This window comes from Microcebus murinus, chromosome 2 (assembly GCF_040939455.1).
Source record: "Microcebus murinus isolate Inina chromosome 2, M.murinus_Inina_mat1.0, whole genome shotgun sequence".
Taxonomy (NCBI): domain Eukaryota; kingdom Metazoa; phylum Chordata; class Mammalia; order Primates; family Cheirogaleidae; genus Microcebus; species Microcebus murinus.
In genome coordinates, this window is record NC_134105.1 from 121,823,445 (window position 1) to 121,840,329 (window position 16,885).

The following is a 16,885-nucleotide window of genomic DNA, read 5'->3' on the forward strand; positions in this document are numbered from 1 at the left end:
GGTACCTAATTCATCAGACAGCCAAAAGATTCGAGAGACAACCTCCTGGCCCAACTTTCTCCTTTTATCCAAAACCATTTACTTGACCTTCCACCTCCTCCCCGCATTCATTATCCCCTAAACTCCCCTCACTTCCTCCTCACCAGCACTTACCTCTGCATTATCCCCACCCAGCCACCCACAGGGCCTGCAAGTTCCCCCACGCTCAACCCCTCTGCAGACACCGCCACAGCGGCACTACCCCAAGCTCTCAACTGGCCGCCCGCACACCGCGCCCCACCAGCCCAGGCAGCAGAAACTCATAATTTAGCGAGGAGGGGACCGTCTTCAAACCTACCATACGAAGTCGTTGCTTTTGTCCTCGTAGGAGTTGATGAGCCCGTTGCAGAGGGGGGCGAGCAGAGGTCGCTTCCTGCTGCCGCCGCCTACACTGGAGCTGCTGCCTCCCACGCCGCCGCTGGGCCTGGCCGCGCAGCTGAGCCGGGACAGGCCCGCGGACACCGCCCCGCCGCCGCTCCCGCCACCGCTGCCCGACACGGCGGCCGCCACCAACACAGGCCGCGCCGGAGCCCCGCCGCTGCCCGAGCCCGCGGCCTGCGCCGCCCCGCCGGACACCAGCGCCGCCGCCGAAGCCGCCACGGAAGGGGGCGACGGGGAAGAGGATAAGGACGAGGAGGCGGAAGTCACCGAGGAGGCGGCCGAGGAGACAGGGCTCGTCCCCGCGGAGCCCGACCCGGCCTGGCGGCTACCAGACATTGTGACTCCCGCCCTCCGGCCGGGCGCTCGGAGGAGAGGGACGCAAGCGCGACCCTCGCCGCCGCCCCGCCCTCCCACCTCAGTGCATCCTGAGGACGCCGCCGCCGCGCCGGGAGGTGGGGCTGAGGAACAATAAAGTTGGTTTTCTACGGCAACCGCACCGCAGCGTCCGACGGGAGGGGGCGGAGGAAACTAAAAAAGCGGAGTACGAGCCACTGCCGCCGCCGAGGTCCCGCTGCAGCCAGCCCTGGCGCGCCGGGGCGGCCGTGCGCGCGCGCGAGCGAGCGGCGGAAGGGGCGGGAGCGGCGGGGATACAGCGGCGGCCGCGACCTGGCGGCGCTCAGACACGCACGGCACGCCGGCGGCGGCGGCGGCGGCGTGGCGCCAGAGTCTCCCGGTCCAGAGCTGCTCTTCGTGTGGTACTGGGGGGCGGGTCGTCTTAACGTAGGGAAGGGTGAAGGAAGGCGGAACGAATGGGAGGGACGGTGGGTGGTTTGAAGGACGGAGCGGGGGCGGGGAAAAGAGCATGCAAAGAGCGACTGCGCATGCGTTTCCCGGGCACGGACGCTCGCGGGTTACCCAGGGTATCCTGCCCGGGCGGAGCCAAGCCGCGCCGACGCAGAGTCGCGGTGTTACGCATGCGTGCGCGCGAACCGCATTCCTGAACGGGAAGAGGGAGCCGTCCCCGCCTCCGGAGGAGCAGACACTGTGATCCAATGGCAGGGCACGACAGGTGCTTCCGAGTCTGGGAATGAAGGTGCTGTAAACTGGGAACACACGAAAAGAACCTAGAAGCTCGGAACAGGTGTAAAGAGCAGAGCACTGAGCCAGCGTCTCCTGGCTCTGCTGATACTCATTCCACAGCTGTGTGGGGAATAAATTAAGAGGAAGTCAGTGAAAAGTGATTTTTAGTTTGCAAACATTGTAGCAAGTGTTACCAATTTTATTAGTTCAAGCATGACCTCACTCCTGTATTTTGAAAAGTTGTTTGCCAAATTGAACATAATGGGAAAAAGGATTATATCAGACCACAGCTCGGTTGAAACCTGGGCTTAATGTGGATCTGATATAATAATTGTAGTTTAAAACAAGGAAACGTGGCATTTAATACCCCGGAAAATATGCAGCTTCCGGTAGGCTTTTTTTGAAGTATTGGAAATTGGTTACATGTTTTTATTTGCCACTTCGTGAATTCCTAAGATTTGGGGGGATAGAAGTTGGAAACAACTGATCTGTATGATTTTCTGTATCCTTTTCAATTCTGTCGTTCTATGATTCTTAGAGGAAATGATCCAGATTAATTTTGTCTTGAGTGTTGAAGAAGTCTATAGGAGTAACAAGGGACTTTCCCTAGGAAAACTATTCATGCTGAGGGGCAGGGCCAATGAAGGACTTAAATGAAGGCATGGCAACCCAGACTTTAGCCATTCATCTGGGCAGTAAACTATCAGGGCTGCCACACTCCTCAACTCTGTCTTTGCTGCTCACCCTTCAGTTCCCAATATCGTGGATTTAACTTAGGTCTCTCCTCAGAATAACATAGGAATGGGCTTATCAGATTTCCAAAAACTCATCTTATTGTAAAAATATTGCCTTATCCAACCCCTTGTTTAAATTCACTTTCAGAACCCAACTAAAATGTGAAGCCTTCCTGACTGTCCTTGGCAGAGACAGTTGCACCCTCCTTTGTGCTCCTGGTATATTTTGTTTGCACTTATACCATTGTATTTTAATGGTTTATAATTCAGGGGTCCTCAAACTTTTTAAACAGGGGGCCAGTTCACTGTCCCTCAGACCGTTGGAGGGTAGGACTACAGTTTTTAAAAAAACTATGAACAAATTCCTATGCACACTGCACGTATCTTATTTTGAAATAAAAAAACAAACTGGCAAAAACACCCGCATGTGGCCCGCAGGCCGTAGTTTGAGGACGCCTGGTTTATATGATTCTTCTCCACTAGCCTTTCAGCTTTGTATTGTTTTCAATGCGTGGCCTATGGTGGGTGATTATTGAATATTTCTTTACTAACAGATGAATACAGCTAGTGATCATCTAATTTTTATTTAATTTTTTAATATTGGTCTTTCCAACTAAATTGTGAGCTCCATGAAAGCAAGGACCATATTGGTTTTCATTGGGCATTAAATAATTATTTAATGAAGGAATGCATACATAAGTGAATGTAATGAATTTTATGAATATTTATTGAACACTTACTATGCGTAAGCATGGGCTAGACAAGGAAGAGAAAGAATTTTATAAAACATTACTTTTACATTCAGAAAGCTAATGGAATAATTGAGGAATTAGAAAAAGATAAGTAATGATACCAAGGATCACATGCTAAATGCTTAATGAGTAAAGCAGAATATCACCATAGAAGCTGAAGCAAAAGCAAGTTCCAGCCATGTTGGTAGGGGGAGGAATTAGGCTTTAAGAGAAAAATATGGCTTTGTCAATAAGAAAGTGTAATTAAAGTCATGAGCCCAGAAAATAAATAAATAAAGATGTTTCAATCAGGTTCAGCTATCTATTTGATAGTGGTAGAAGAGTTTATCTAGGAGAAATTCATCTGAGGGCCACATTGTAAAGAGTCTTGATCTAGTTTGGAAAACAGCCAATAAGCAATTGGAAATGTCAACCTAAATAGCAGAGAAAGGCTCTCTAAAAGAAAGATATTTACTTGGGGATAAAGCATTGCAATGGAAATACCCGTGGCATAATAAACTACATGTGTATTCAGGGAGACAAAAGAAGACAAAAGTTTTTAAAAGAAAAAGTGAGGATTATATAATTGTTTCAAAGTAATTACCCTGGGCTATGAAGATCAACAACCAGAGTGATGCCAGTCCAAGATTGGATAGGCATTTGCTGGGCAGATGTCCTTGCAGAAGTATTTTTGTGTGTATAAGGTTGCCATGGCCTTTGTGCAAAACTCCACAATCTTGCAGTCTCTTGTGATAGTTTTTGTTATCAGGCATGTAAGCATGAGACCTCTTTCTTCATGTCCTTCCCTGGCTCTGTTTGTCAGGGTTTTCTTAACATTAGCGACTCCATTTTTTTTTTTTCTTTTTAGAGACAAAGGTCTTTCTTTGTTGCCCAGGCTGGAGTGCAGTGGCTATTCATAGGTGAGGTCATAGTGCATACAGCCTCGAACTCTTGAACTCAAGTGCTCATCCTGCCTCAGCCTCCTGAGGAACTGGGCCTACAGGTGCCCTCCACCACATCCTGACTCCATTTTGATTCTGACGATTCAGAATCGAGATTTTGATTCAGACACGAGAAGGCATTGAGTGGGGTAAAAACATTTATAATGTTTTAAAAATTAAGTTTTCATCACATTAATCTTTCAAAAGAAGTGGGAAATTAGGAGCAAAGAGACCAATTAGGAAAAAATTAAATCAGTTTAAACATAAATGATAAGATTCTAGATTAGGATGGTGACAAAGTAAGAGCATTCTGAGAAAAACACTAAAGAATCTACAAGGTTAAGTTACTCTCTGTAAAAGAATCTTTAAGATCCTTCAGGGCATGTCCCTGTTCATCATTGCCTTTTCCAGTGCTTGGCATCATGGCCAATATGTTAAGTAAAAATAGTGGAATACAAAGAGTAAGGAATGACTCCAAGGATTACTTCTGGGATAACAGTAGCTGGATGACATTGGAGACATCCAGTGGATGTTTTAGTTTTAAATATGTTGAGTGAGTGAGGATCAAAAAACATTCAAGCAAACACATCTAGGCAATGATTGAAAATACAGGGCTGAGGCCCAGAGAATGTTCAGCACATCAGAGAAATATTTGGAAATTAGTAAGGGTATAGTATATCAATCATGAGAGAGTTATTAAGGACCTATTACTTGGTGAATTTATTGCCACATCCATAATTCTCAAACATTGTAGCCAAGAAGAATCATCTACCGAGCTTGTTAAAAACTGCGAATTCCTGGAGGCCTAGGATAGGGCCTGTGAATATGCATTTTTACCAGCACCCAGGTGAGTCTGATGCAGGTGACTAACTCTTTGAAAACACTGGTTTATAATGTAGAGAATGTAAAAATAATATGTGAAATAGTCTCTTCCTTACAGATAGCTTGTTCAGAAGACTGCTATGATATGAATGTACCCACCAAAACTCATGCTGAAATTTAAGTGCCATTGTAAAAGTGTTGAGAGGCAGGACCTTTAAGAGATGATTAGGTCATGAGGGCTCTGCCCTCATAAGTGGATAAATGCCATTATTGTGCTTAGTTATTGCAGGACCGGATTCCTGATAAAAGGTTAAGTTCATCCCCCATCTTGCCTCTTTGTCTTGTGCTCACTTCTGCCTTGTGTCCTTTGGCCATGGGATGGCCCTTCCCACATGTCAGCACCATACTTTGGGACTTCTCAGGCTCCAAAGCTGTGAGAAATACATTTCTGTTCTTTATAAATTACCCAGTCTGTGGTATTCAGTTACAGCAACAGAAAACAGACTAAGATGGGACAAACAGTGATGTGACTTTAGCTGATAAGTCTCCTCGGAAAAAATCGGTGCTCAGTAGTACCTCTTTGGAAGCTATCTTTAATAAAAGTTTGCAAAAGGAAGCTGAGAGTGTGTGATGCAATAGAATTTCCCTCTTAGATAAATGTGTAAAGACTATTTGCAAAGTACACAGTCCTTATTAATTTCTACTGGCAAGATCTGGGAAAGCAGAAGAAAAAAAGAGGAACTTGGCAAAACACACAAACACAAAGAAGGAAGTCAGACAACTCAGAAGAAATAACACATTGAAGAAGAGAAGAAAATGTTAAGAAAAATGAACGTAAATGTGAACTAAAAACTAAGCCCAAATAGTTAAAAGAGTCCCATCATGTTGTTAAATATACTAATCCTGTGACCCACAAAAATAACAAGAGAAAACCCAAAGTCTTCTAAATTAAAACACTGAAGTTAAGATGGAATGGGATTATCAGGAGGATTGAATTTCCTAGACATATTTTTGAGACGTCTTATCCAACTATATTAATATTTTAGGGAGACAAGGCTACTGGTTTCCATGTACAGCTAACCTTGCCCTTTGGTAGTCAGTCTCCAAAAAAGCTCCTCCCTAAAAAGTTTTATCTGCCTGACTCCTCTGGAGGTTTAACAATAGCTTCCTGTTAATTTTTGTTTGTTTGTTTGTTTTGTTTTTTTGAGACACAGTCTCACATTGTTGCCCAGGCTAGAGTGCCGTGGCATCAGCTCACAGCAACCTCAAACTCCTGGACTCAAGTGTTCCTCCCGCGTCAGTCTCCCAAGTAGCTGGGACTACAGGCATGCACCACCATTCCCGGCTAATTTTTTCCACATATTTTTAGTTGGTCAATTAATTTCTTTCTATTTTTAGTAGAGATGGGGTCTCACTCTTGCTCAGGCTGATTTTGAACTCCTGACTTCAAGCGATCCACCTGCTTCGGCCTCCCAGAGTGCTTGGATTACAAGCGTGAGCCACCATGCCTGGCTGTTAATTTTTTTTTTTTTAATTAATGTGTTGCCATGTTAAAACAAATTTTTAACATGAAATAAACTAAACGTGGTATTAAAAAGCTAAACTGAAAAGAAAAATCTGAAAATTGTTTCCTGTGAACAGAAAATATAGAAAAGTAATTGTGAACCCAATAGTATAATAATGTATCTGGCAGAAAATGATCCATAATCTGTTGGTAAAAGGAAAAGCTCCAATGTATATATTGAAACCAGAGGTAGACTGATAGCTATGAAGAACTAATTTCTTCAAAGTTACTATTTAAGTTTGATTTCTTTTCCAAAAATGTCTATCCCACTGTTTGTTTCCATTGTGTGGAATTTCACCATGAGCCTTTATTCCTCTCCCATTCTGTGTAAAATTATAAGCACTTTTTAGAGAAGGTAAACTAATAACATTAAAAGCTTGGTTAGTCATATTTTTAAAAGTTAATTTCCATTATTAAAGCACTTCTTTTGCAGACTACTAGCAATTTTAGTTAAGACAGCTGTAAAATATGGCCTGGGCCAATCAGAAGTATTGTAACAGTGAACGATTGCTGATAGAGCTATGTGAATGTGAACACAAGTTACCAAATAGGTATAATTAGCTTTAAAAAAAAAATAGATTAGGAAAAACCAACATTGACTGGAAACCATTTACTTGTTTTATACATGGTGAATCCATATGTCTTTTATGAAGGTATGAGAAGTTTTAGATCCACTTGAAGACCATAAACCAAAACAAAATGAGATCTAATGAATTCTTTAAGAACAGAACAATTGGTGCCATCAAGAGGTAGTATTTAAGGGCAGAAGAAAAAATATCACCTCTCATTGAAACTAAAGTAGATAATGTCTTCTGTTCTATGGATTTGACCACCTGTGCATGTAGTGTACCATAACTCAGTGATCTAGAAAGGTGTATATAGCTACAATCAAGAAGTGTTTAAAACATTTCCAATGTAAGTACTTTGTCCATTATAATTTGCATCAAGACTCCTTCCTAGATGGTAAGTGACATTTTTCTAGTACACTGAGTAGTCAGATGTAAATAATAGCTTCTCTAATACCAACTTCTATCACTCCTGAAGATTGTTGGAGGGTTTCTATATGGCAGACTGCAAGACTTGAGTATGTGCAGATTGGGGTCTTTGCAGGGGTTCCTGGAACCAATCCTCCTGTTATACTGAGAGATGTCTCTGTTTAACAAACATGTATTCAGTATGCCAGGCACTGTCTTGGGTCCTAGGGATGGATAAATAAACAAGAGAGTTTCTGTCTACTAAGAGATGCCCTAGGTAATCAATGAATAAAATACATAACAAAAATTAAGAAATAAAAAAAATTTCTATCCTAAGGAAGAGTTCATTCTAGTTGGAGAAACAAACACTGTCACAGGAGCTCTTTAAATATTGATATTAGGGAAATTGGCTCTTTGTGAATTGCAAGTAGTTTTTTCCACTGTGTAGAGCATTCTTGTGGTACTGATTTTAGTGAAAATGCTTCTACAGTTTTTTCTTTGTACTGTGTTTAGGCTTTTTCTACATATAATTTATCATATGATTTTCCCTTTTAATCTGTTAATTTAGTGAATTACATCTTTTTTCTCCAAAGACAAACTCTATTTTGTCATCATCATAACTTTGTAAGTATACTGCTAATTCAGTTTTCTTATATTTTAAGATTTTTACATCTGTGTTTACAGATGAGATTGGTTATACTTTTCTACTCTTGTGCCATTTCTGTCTGGCTTAGATATCAAGTTTATAGTAATATTAGCCTTATAAAATGAGTTTTCTCCCCCCTCCTCTCCGAAAGTTTACATGAGAAAGACCTTTTTTTTTTTTTTTATGCTTTGGAAGAGCTATTCAGTTTATTTTTTTTTCTACAGTATATTTTGGTAATTTAATTTATTGTTTCCAGAAAAATCATGTATTATATCTAAGTTTTAAATTTTATTGACATTAAGTTGCTCATGTATTTTTAAAAATTATTTATTTTTATTTATTTTGGGGGGGACAAGAGTCTTGCTATGTTGCCCAGGCTGGCCTCAAACTCCTGAGCTCAAGCCGTCCTCCTGCCTCAGCTTCCTGAATAGCTGGGACTATAGGCACATGCTACCACACCCTGCTGCTTATGGTTTTTAAAACCTCTACTGATGCTATATTTTTGCTGTTATCTGTTTTCTCCTCCACTTTTCATATATAATTTTATTATTTGTGAATTCTTTCCTCCCCTTTTTCCCCTTGGTTGGTCTTGCTGTATATTTGTATGTTTAATTGGATGCCACCCCCCCCCATCAGCCTTAAGTGTAATAGTCTTTTTCTTTACTTAATTTTTTAAAATAAAGAATTAATACTGGCTGGGCAAGGTGGCTCACACCTGTAATCCTAGCACTCTGGGAGGCTGAGGCGGGAGGATCGTTTGAGCTCAGAAGTTCAAGACCAGCCTAGGCAAGAGCAAGACTTCGTCTCTACTAAAAATAGAAATAATTAGCCCAGCCTGGTGGCACATGCCTATAGTCCCAGCTTCTTGGGAGGCTGAAGCAAGTAGGATCACTTGAGCCCAGAAGTTTGAGGTTGCTGTGAGCAAGGCTGATGCCATGGCACTCTAGCTTGGGCAACAGAGTGAGACTCTGTCTCAAAAAAAAAAAAAAAAATAGAATTAATACCCACATTATTTGGGTTTATTTTGTTATTCTTCTAAAATTGTCACTAAGCTTGCTTGTTTTCATTCTCACTGGTTATTTTATAAAATGCTTTCAATAATGCTTTAATGTCTGCTGCCACACATTTTCATGTTTAGCATGATCTGTGTCTATTTGTTTTGATTATGTCATATTTTCCATCTTTATTTCTTATATAACTCATGAGTTATTTATAAAATATAAATGTAATATATAATTTGGGGGACTATAATAATTTTTTTGTTATTAATTTCTAGTTTAATTGTATTACGATCACAAAATTTATATACTATCAATTCCCTGGAATTATTAAGGCATTTTTTTGTGGCCTAGTAAATAGTTTTTTCCCAATGTTCTTATGTATGTTTAAAAATATATTACTATAAACTCCGTTTCTTGGGTGTACTGTTTTATAATCCATTAGCATTATATTTTTCAAGTCTTCTGTATCTATATATCTTTACTGAAATTTTATATTTTTGAGCTGTCAGTTTCTAAAATCTTAATTTTGCCCAAAATCTTTCTTTGTGAATCTCTTGCTGTGTTACATAGTTTAATACTATATTATTGGTACATATATAGGTTCATGATTATACAGTGATGCACCACAAAATGATGTTTCGCTCAACAACACACCACAAATACAACAGCAGTCTCATAAGATTATCATAGAGCTGAAAAATTCCTATCACGTAGTGACATTGTAGCTGTTTTAATGACATAGCACACCACGTTACTCATGTGTTTGTGGTGATGCTAGTGTAAACAAGCCTACTGCGCTGCCAGTCACAGCATACAAAATATAGCACATATAAGTATGTACAATACATAATACTTGACAGTGATAATAAATGGTTGCTACTGGTTTATGTATTTACTATGGTATACTTTTGTTATTTTAGACTATACTGTACTTATTTTTAAAAAGTTAATTGTAAAACGGTCTCACGCATGTCCTTGAGGAGGTATCCAGGAGAAGGTATTATCCCAGGAGACGACAGCTCCGTGTGTGCTGTTGCCCCTGGAGACCTTCCGGGGGACAAGATGTGGAGATCGAAGACAGTGATGTTGATGATCCTGACCCTGTGTAAGCCTAGGCTAATGTGTGTGCTTGTGTCTTAGTTTTTAACAAAAAGTTTTAAAAAGCAAAACAAAAATAAAATAAAAATTTGTAATAGAAAAAAAATTCATAGAATAAGGATAGAAAGAAAATAATTTTGTACAGCTGTACAATATGTGTTTTAAGCTAAGTGTTATTACAAAGGAGTCAAAAAGTTTTAAAATTTAAAAAGTTATAAAGTAAAAAAATTACAGTAAGCTAAGGTTAATTTATTATGGAAAAAAGAAAAAAGTTTAAATAAATTTAGTGTAACCTAAGTGTACTGTGTTTATAAAGTCTGCAGTAGTATACAGTAATGTCCTAGGCCTCATTCCTCACTACTTACTCATTGATTCACTCAGAACAACTTCCTGTCCTGCATGTTCCATTCATGGTAAGTGCCCTGTACAGGTATACCATTTTTTATCTCTTATACTATGTTTTTATGACATCTTGTCTATATTTAAATATCCATAGATACACAAATACTTACCATTGTGTTGCAGTTGCAACAGTGTTCAGTACAGTAACATGCTGTACAGGTTTGTGCCTAGGAACAACAGGCTATACCATATAGCCTAGGTATGTAGTGGGCTATACTATCTAGGTTTGTGTAAATCCTCTGTGATGTTTGTGCAACAATGAATTGCCTAACAACACATTTCTAGGAGAGTATCTTTGTCATTAAGCAATGCATGACTCTAATTTCTTCTTGGGGAATATTGTTCCTTTTATAATCATGTATTGTCACTATTTGTTGTTAGTGCTTTTTCCTCTTAAATTCTAATTCATCTGATAAATATTATAAACCCAGCTTTCTTGAGGTTAATATTTCCTTGGTATATATTTCACATCCCTTTAGTTTCTACTTTTCATCTTATTTTAGTTCCATCTCACATAGCTGACTTTAAAAATTCAGTTTGATACTCTCTTTTAATAGCTGTGTTTAATCCATTTGTATTTATTGTGATTACTAATCTATTTGACAATATTAATATAACATTTTGTGATTTCATTTGTCTTGTCTTTTGTTTGATTCTTTTTCCCCCTTCTCTCTTTCTGCATATGTTATATTGATTTAAAAAATCATTTATATCTCTGCTGGTTTAGAAGAAATTATTTGTATTTTTTAGTCTTACTTTTTTTTTTTTTTTTTGAGACAGAGTCTCACTCTGTTGCCCAGGCTAGAGTGAGTGCCATGGCATCAGCCTAGTTCACAGCAACTTCAAACTCCTGGGCTCAAGCGATCCTCCTGCCTCAGCCTCCCAAGTAGCTGGGACTACAGGCATGTGCCACCATGCCCTGCTAATTTTTTCTATATATTTTAAGTTGTCCAGATAATTTCATCCTATTTTTTTTTAGTAGAGATGGGGTCTCGGTCTTGCTAGGTTGGTCTCAAATTCCTGAGCTCAAATGATCCGCCTGCCTCGGCCTCCCAGAGTGCTAGGAGTACAGGCTTGAGCCACCACGCCTGGTCTAGTCTTAACAAAAATATAAGTTATTCTACACTCCATGTATTTATTAATATCTCTCTCCTGAATAAACGTAAGGAATGTACTATATGTTATATACCTTCTCATTGATTCTCTCCACTTTTCATGTTATTTATAATCTGAAACTAGTATCACCTTTTGAAAACACAAAATCATTTCTTATGGTAATCAGTCATGGCAGTCAATTATTAATTAGATTAACTCACTTATTTTACTACTGTGTTTTCCCACAGTTGCTCCATGAACCCATTCCTTTCTTTGGAGTCACTTTTCTTCTTGGTGAAGAGCATTTTGTAATATTTCTTCAGTGAGAATTTGTGGGTGATAATATTCTTAGTTGTGGTATACATGAAAATGTTTTTAATTAGTCTTTACTGTTGAGCTAAAGCATATCAGGATATAGAATTCTAGGTTGCCACCATCTTGAGGTACTACTCCACAGTTTTCCAGCTAATTAGAAGTCTCCAGTCAAACTACCAGATGCAATTAATCTATCTTTTCAACTTGATGTGTAAGAATTTTTCTTTATCCTTAGCTTTGTGCATTTGTTTATGTATGGATATATTGACTAAATCCTATTCAGGATATAATTTTGATTTGAGGATGCACGTTTTCTTTAATCCAGCTATTAGTCTTCAAATGACACCTCTCTATCATTCTCCTATTCTTTCCTCCTAGAACTCTGCTATGTATTCTCTATTCCTCTTGAATTCTTTTTTCATGTGTTTCATCTTTTTATTTCTCTAGGCTGTGTCTCAGGTAATTTCCTTAGGACTTTGACAATTCACTAATTTTCTCTTAGATTTTGTTTAGTACAGCACTTATCGTTTCTCTTGTATTTTCATTACAATGACTATATTTATTTTGGTATTAAAATTGGTTACCTGTTTCACATGAATTTAATTTTACTAATATAAAATTGGTTTGTAAGTACTTTTTTAAAAGAAAACTTTATTGGGTTAAAATTTACATGCAATAAACTGCACATAATGTGCATAATTTAATGGGTTTTAACATATGTGTATACCTGTGGAAAACCATTGCCATAATCAAGGTAGCGAACATACCTATCACCTCCACAAATAGCCTTGTAAGTCCATTGTCAGGAATAGGTTTTTCTGCCTTGTGTTTGTCTTGCTTTTCATCTCCCCACATTTACCTTTCTATGCTTGGCAGATTTATTGTGACTTTTATTCAGTTCACCCAGGTTCCCAATATGAAAAAGGTCTTATACAATAATATTAAGCAATGGATATATCCAGACTCATATCCTGTCAGGATGACAATGATTTACTTCATTTCTCCTAATCCAGGCAGCTACCAGATGTAAAGTATAACCCCCAGACATGGGCCAAAACCCTCTTAAATCTCAGGATATAGGGAGCAAGCCTTTTCTCATTCTCCAGTTTTACATGATGAGCCTGACCTTGATGCCTGCCACTCGTACTGTACAACTCCACTCGCCCCACAGGAATTGTACCCTTGTTATCCCTGTAGTTCCTGATTCCAGAGCCCAGGTCTGTAGGTAGCCTCAGATGGGTAGATTTATGTCTTGCTTATCTGTTTGAGTCAAGGAAATGCTTAAATGTGCTTGCAAGGAGGGTGAAAGGAGCTTCCCTATGTGATTCTCACAGCTCAGAGGCCCATTCTTGACCAAGAGATCTCCAGACTGAGTCTTTAATCACTAGGTAGAGCACTGAGTGCCAGAGTAATGGGGTATTATTTCTCCCTACAGTTGACTTCTTCTGTATTAATTCATAACCTTTCAAATTGAAACTTGCACGTTAAAGAATTTACTCTTCAGTTTCCACATCTCTACTTCAGTTTTCAGAGTTCAGGGATCATGCTACCCTGTAAGAAATCCTTCAAAGAAGAGCAAATCTGCAACAAATGTTAAATTGTTTTTTATTGGAATAAATATCAGAAAGTCTTATCTTCTAGTGGTGGGTAAGCATTAATAAAGCCTAGGATGAGGGTGAATTCTCAATCTGGCCAAAAAGCTTTGTATGTGAGTGACAATAGGATTATTTCATATTTTCCAAAGGAAAGATGTCAGGAAGACTAACTTCTCCCAATTTACAAAAAGATAACTGAAGAATTTTTGATTGTTAAGAGGGAGAATTTATAAATGTGGACATCCTGATTGCAGGTGGCAGAAGGGAGAATGAACTGAGATGTTCTATTAATATCAAAGCAATGTGTGTGGGTTTACTGTGAACTAAAAATAAAATCCTAAGTCCTCTGCTAACTGAATGGACCCCTCATGGCCAAGGGAACCCCAGAAACATTTTAAAACTTAGTTCCCACCCATGATGGGATGGGAGATATAAAGCACAATTATAAATGCCCATGGTCTCTCTTTTCATAAATATTCGTGACTCCTCCTTTACTTTGTTGAATATGTATATTTAACCACCCCACTCAGTATAAAATTTTGGTCCTATTGTCTGTCCCTTGAAGCCTGCATTCCCGGCTTTTGGCTGGGACTGTGCTTCCCAGCCTGTTGGAATGGCCACCTGACAGGCTAGTACCCTTTATGAGAAATAAAGCTCCCCTTTTTCCAAAGTATAAACCTCATTATATATATATATTTTTAGTTAACAGCACTACTGTGCCAATGGCATATAAATTTTATCTTGGGAAGTAGGGTCTATTGTGTGAGTTAAGAACATCAAATAAAAATCACAGAAGGCTGTTGTTTTAGACAAAACTTCTATACTAGGCACCAATGGGCCAGAATAAAAACCAAAATAGAGTCACCTATGCTAAATTTCCACATCACTAAAGCTAAACTAAGTTGCTATCTGACCTCCCAAGAAATTAGGAGAATAAGATAAGAGTGAATTTCCCAAACAGGATTGTTTATACCTTTAATTGGCATGATAATGAAGTTCCCTCTGCTTTAATACTTACCTTAAAAGGGTAGCCTGAAGTAAACTGATATTAACTAATCAGTTATGTTTCTATTCTGTCTCCCTGTCCCTACCTTACAAGAAAAAGTAACTTTAAAAAGTAACTAAATTGAGCGTGGTGTCATATACCTGTAGTCCTAGCTGCCGAGGAGCTGAGGTAGGAGGATCACTCGAGGCCAGGATTTCCAAACTGTAGTGTGCAATGTTTACACCACTGCATTCCAGGCTGGGCATCATAAGGAGACCTTGTTGTTTAAAAAAAGTGGTAATTAATACACTTATTCTGCTTTCTTCAGCCCTTCTCTGTCTATAAAGCCAAGCGCTTCTCAGCTCATTGGAAGACTTATTCTATTTTATAGAATGATGTGTTACCCGATTCTACAATTAAAATTAAAGCCAATTGAGATCCTTAAGCTAAATTTGTTGTAATTTTGTCTTTTGAGAGGAACAATCCAGGCCTTAGTCACAGTGCACTTAGAATACTGGGGCCCATGGTCCTTGAGAGGACCTCAGGCTGCTGCTTTGCTCATCCCCCCTGCCCTTTGCCACTCAGCTCTGATAAGAAAGGTGTCACTCAGAGAGAAGCCTGACATTGTCCCCAATCCCAAATCCTGAGCCCTGCCTCAGACATTGTGCCTGGAGAGAGAAGCAGCACATAAAACAGATAGCTTCTAATTCTTCCCAAGGGAACTGATTTCATTTGTAAAAGAGCTGGAGATGTTTGAGGCTAAGGGCAGTGGAGGTTATGATGAAAAGCAATTGGGGGCCGGGTGCGGTGATTCAGCCTGTAATCCTAGCCCTCTGGGAGGCCAAGGCGGGGCGGATTGCTCAAGGTCAGGAGTTCAAAACCAGCCTGAGCAAGAGCGAGACCCCATCTCTACTAAAAATAGAAACAAATGAATTGACCAACTAAAAATATATATACAAAAAATTAGCCGGGCATGGTGGCGCATGCCTGTAGTCCGCTGAGGCAAAAGGATTGCTTGAGCCCAGGAGATTGAGGTTGCTGTGAGCTAGGCTGACGCTACGGCACTCACTCTAGCCTGGGCAACAATGTAAGACTCGTCTCAAAAAAAAAAAAGAGGCCGGGCGCGGTGGCTCACGCCTGTAATCCTAGCACTTTGGGAGGCCGAGGCGGGCGGATTGCTCAAGGTCAGGAGTTCGAAACCAGCCTGAGCGAGACCCCGTCTCTACCAAAAATAGAAATAAATTAATTGACCAACTAAAAATATATATACAAAAAATTAGCCGGGCATGGTGGCGCATGCCTGTAGTCCCAGCTACTCGGGAGGCTGAGGCAGTAGGATCGCTGAGCCCCGGAGATTGAGGTTGCTGTGAGCCAGGCTGACGCCACGGCACTCACTCTAGCCTGGGCAACAAAGTGAGACTCTGTCTCAAAAAAAAAAAAAAAAAAAAAAGAACAATTGGGAGGAGATTTGTGGATTTAATGGAGATACAGACTGCACTATAGGCTGGCTAGTTTGTAAGAGAGAATTGGGGAGTAAGACAGTTGGGAGGAATTCTGGGGTCTGAAAAATTACACTGACTTTAGAAACTATTGCCTCAAAGGAGTCATATTTGATTGATTAGTTTTTAAAACAATTTATGCCCCAGGGCAGTAAGTCAATCAGCAATTAGTGAAGCTTAATAACTGGCTTTGGTCTCAGAAAGAGAAAGAGAGCAACTGTCATTTCAGGGTGACTGTGGTCAAACCCAAAGCTGCACTTCCCAAGAAGCAACATCAGAGTCTTAACACAGTACATGCATGTTGGTGGGTGGGTGGAGTGCATATGCATGCATGAGTGTGTTTGTGTGTATGTGGTATGTGAAGGGGGCCCAGATTTCAGTAAAATAATCCAACCAATCACTAAATAAATAAATAAGCAAATAATAATAAGCCCCAGAAAAGGAGGTAAGGCAATACAAAAGTTCTTACAATATATTATCTAAAATATCTGTTTTCCAACAAAAAATTATGAGGCATACAAAGAAAAAGCAAAGTGTCATCAATATATACAACAGAAACTGCCCTCGAGGGCTACTGAATGTCAGATTTAACAAGAAAAAGACTTCAAACTAACCCTTATAGATAGTTCACAGAATTTTTAAAAAGCATGATTAAAGAAGTTAAGGAATGTATGATGACAATGTTACAGCAGATAGAGAATGACAATAAAGACATAGAAATTATAGAGTCAAATGGAAATGCCGGAGTGGAAAAGTACAGTAACTGAAACAAAAACTTTACTGGAGGTTCTTTCTGTCTGCTTTAGAGGAAAAAGAATTCTCTGGAGGGACTTAACAGATTTAACTGGCAGAATAAAGAATTGGCAAACTGTTACTAAAAGTTTGGCACTTTTCCCTGAAGCTGCATCAGAAGAATGAGGACAAGTGGTTTGAGGAGAGTGAAAGAGAAGTTTATTAATCTGCCAGCAAATGAGGAGGTTGTC

The 16,885-nt window shown here is 39.7% G+C and overlaps 1 protein-coding gene across 7 annotated transcripts in view; it reads right to left on the reverse strand.

Moving 5' to 3' along the window:
• COP1 (COP1 E3 ubiquitin ligase) overlaps window positions 1–1,158 on the reverse strand; it is a 217,456-nt gene extending 216,298 nt beyond the window's left edge. For 3 of the 7 annotated variants that reach the window (XM_012765045.3, XM_012765046.3, XM_076000398.1), the window contains exon 1: window positions 338–1,156. In XM_012765045.3, the coding sequence (XP_012620499.1) occupies window positions 338–756 (419 nt within the window). In that variant the 5' untranslated portion in view covers window positions 757–1,156. Of the gene's footprint in view, window positions 1–337 lie in introns of all 7 variants that reach the window. The other 4 variants (XM_012765047.3, XM_076000400.1, XM_076000399.1 and 1 more) reach the window with 3 other exon arrangements.
• Between the last annotated feature and the right edge of the window lie 15,727 nt (window positions 1,159–16,885).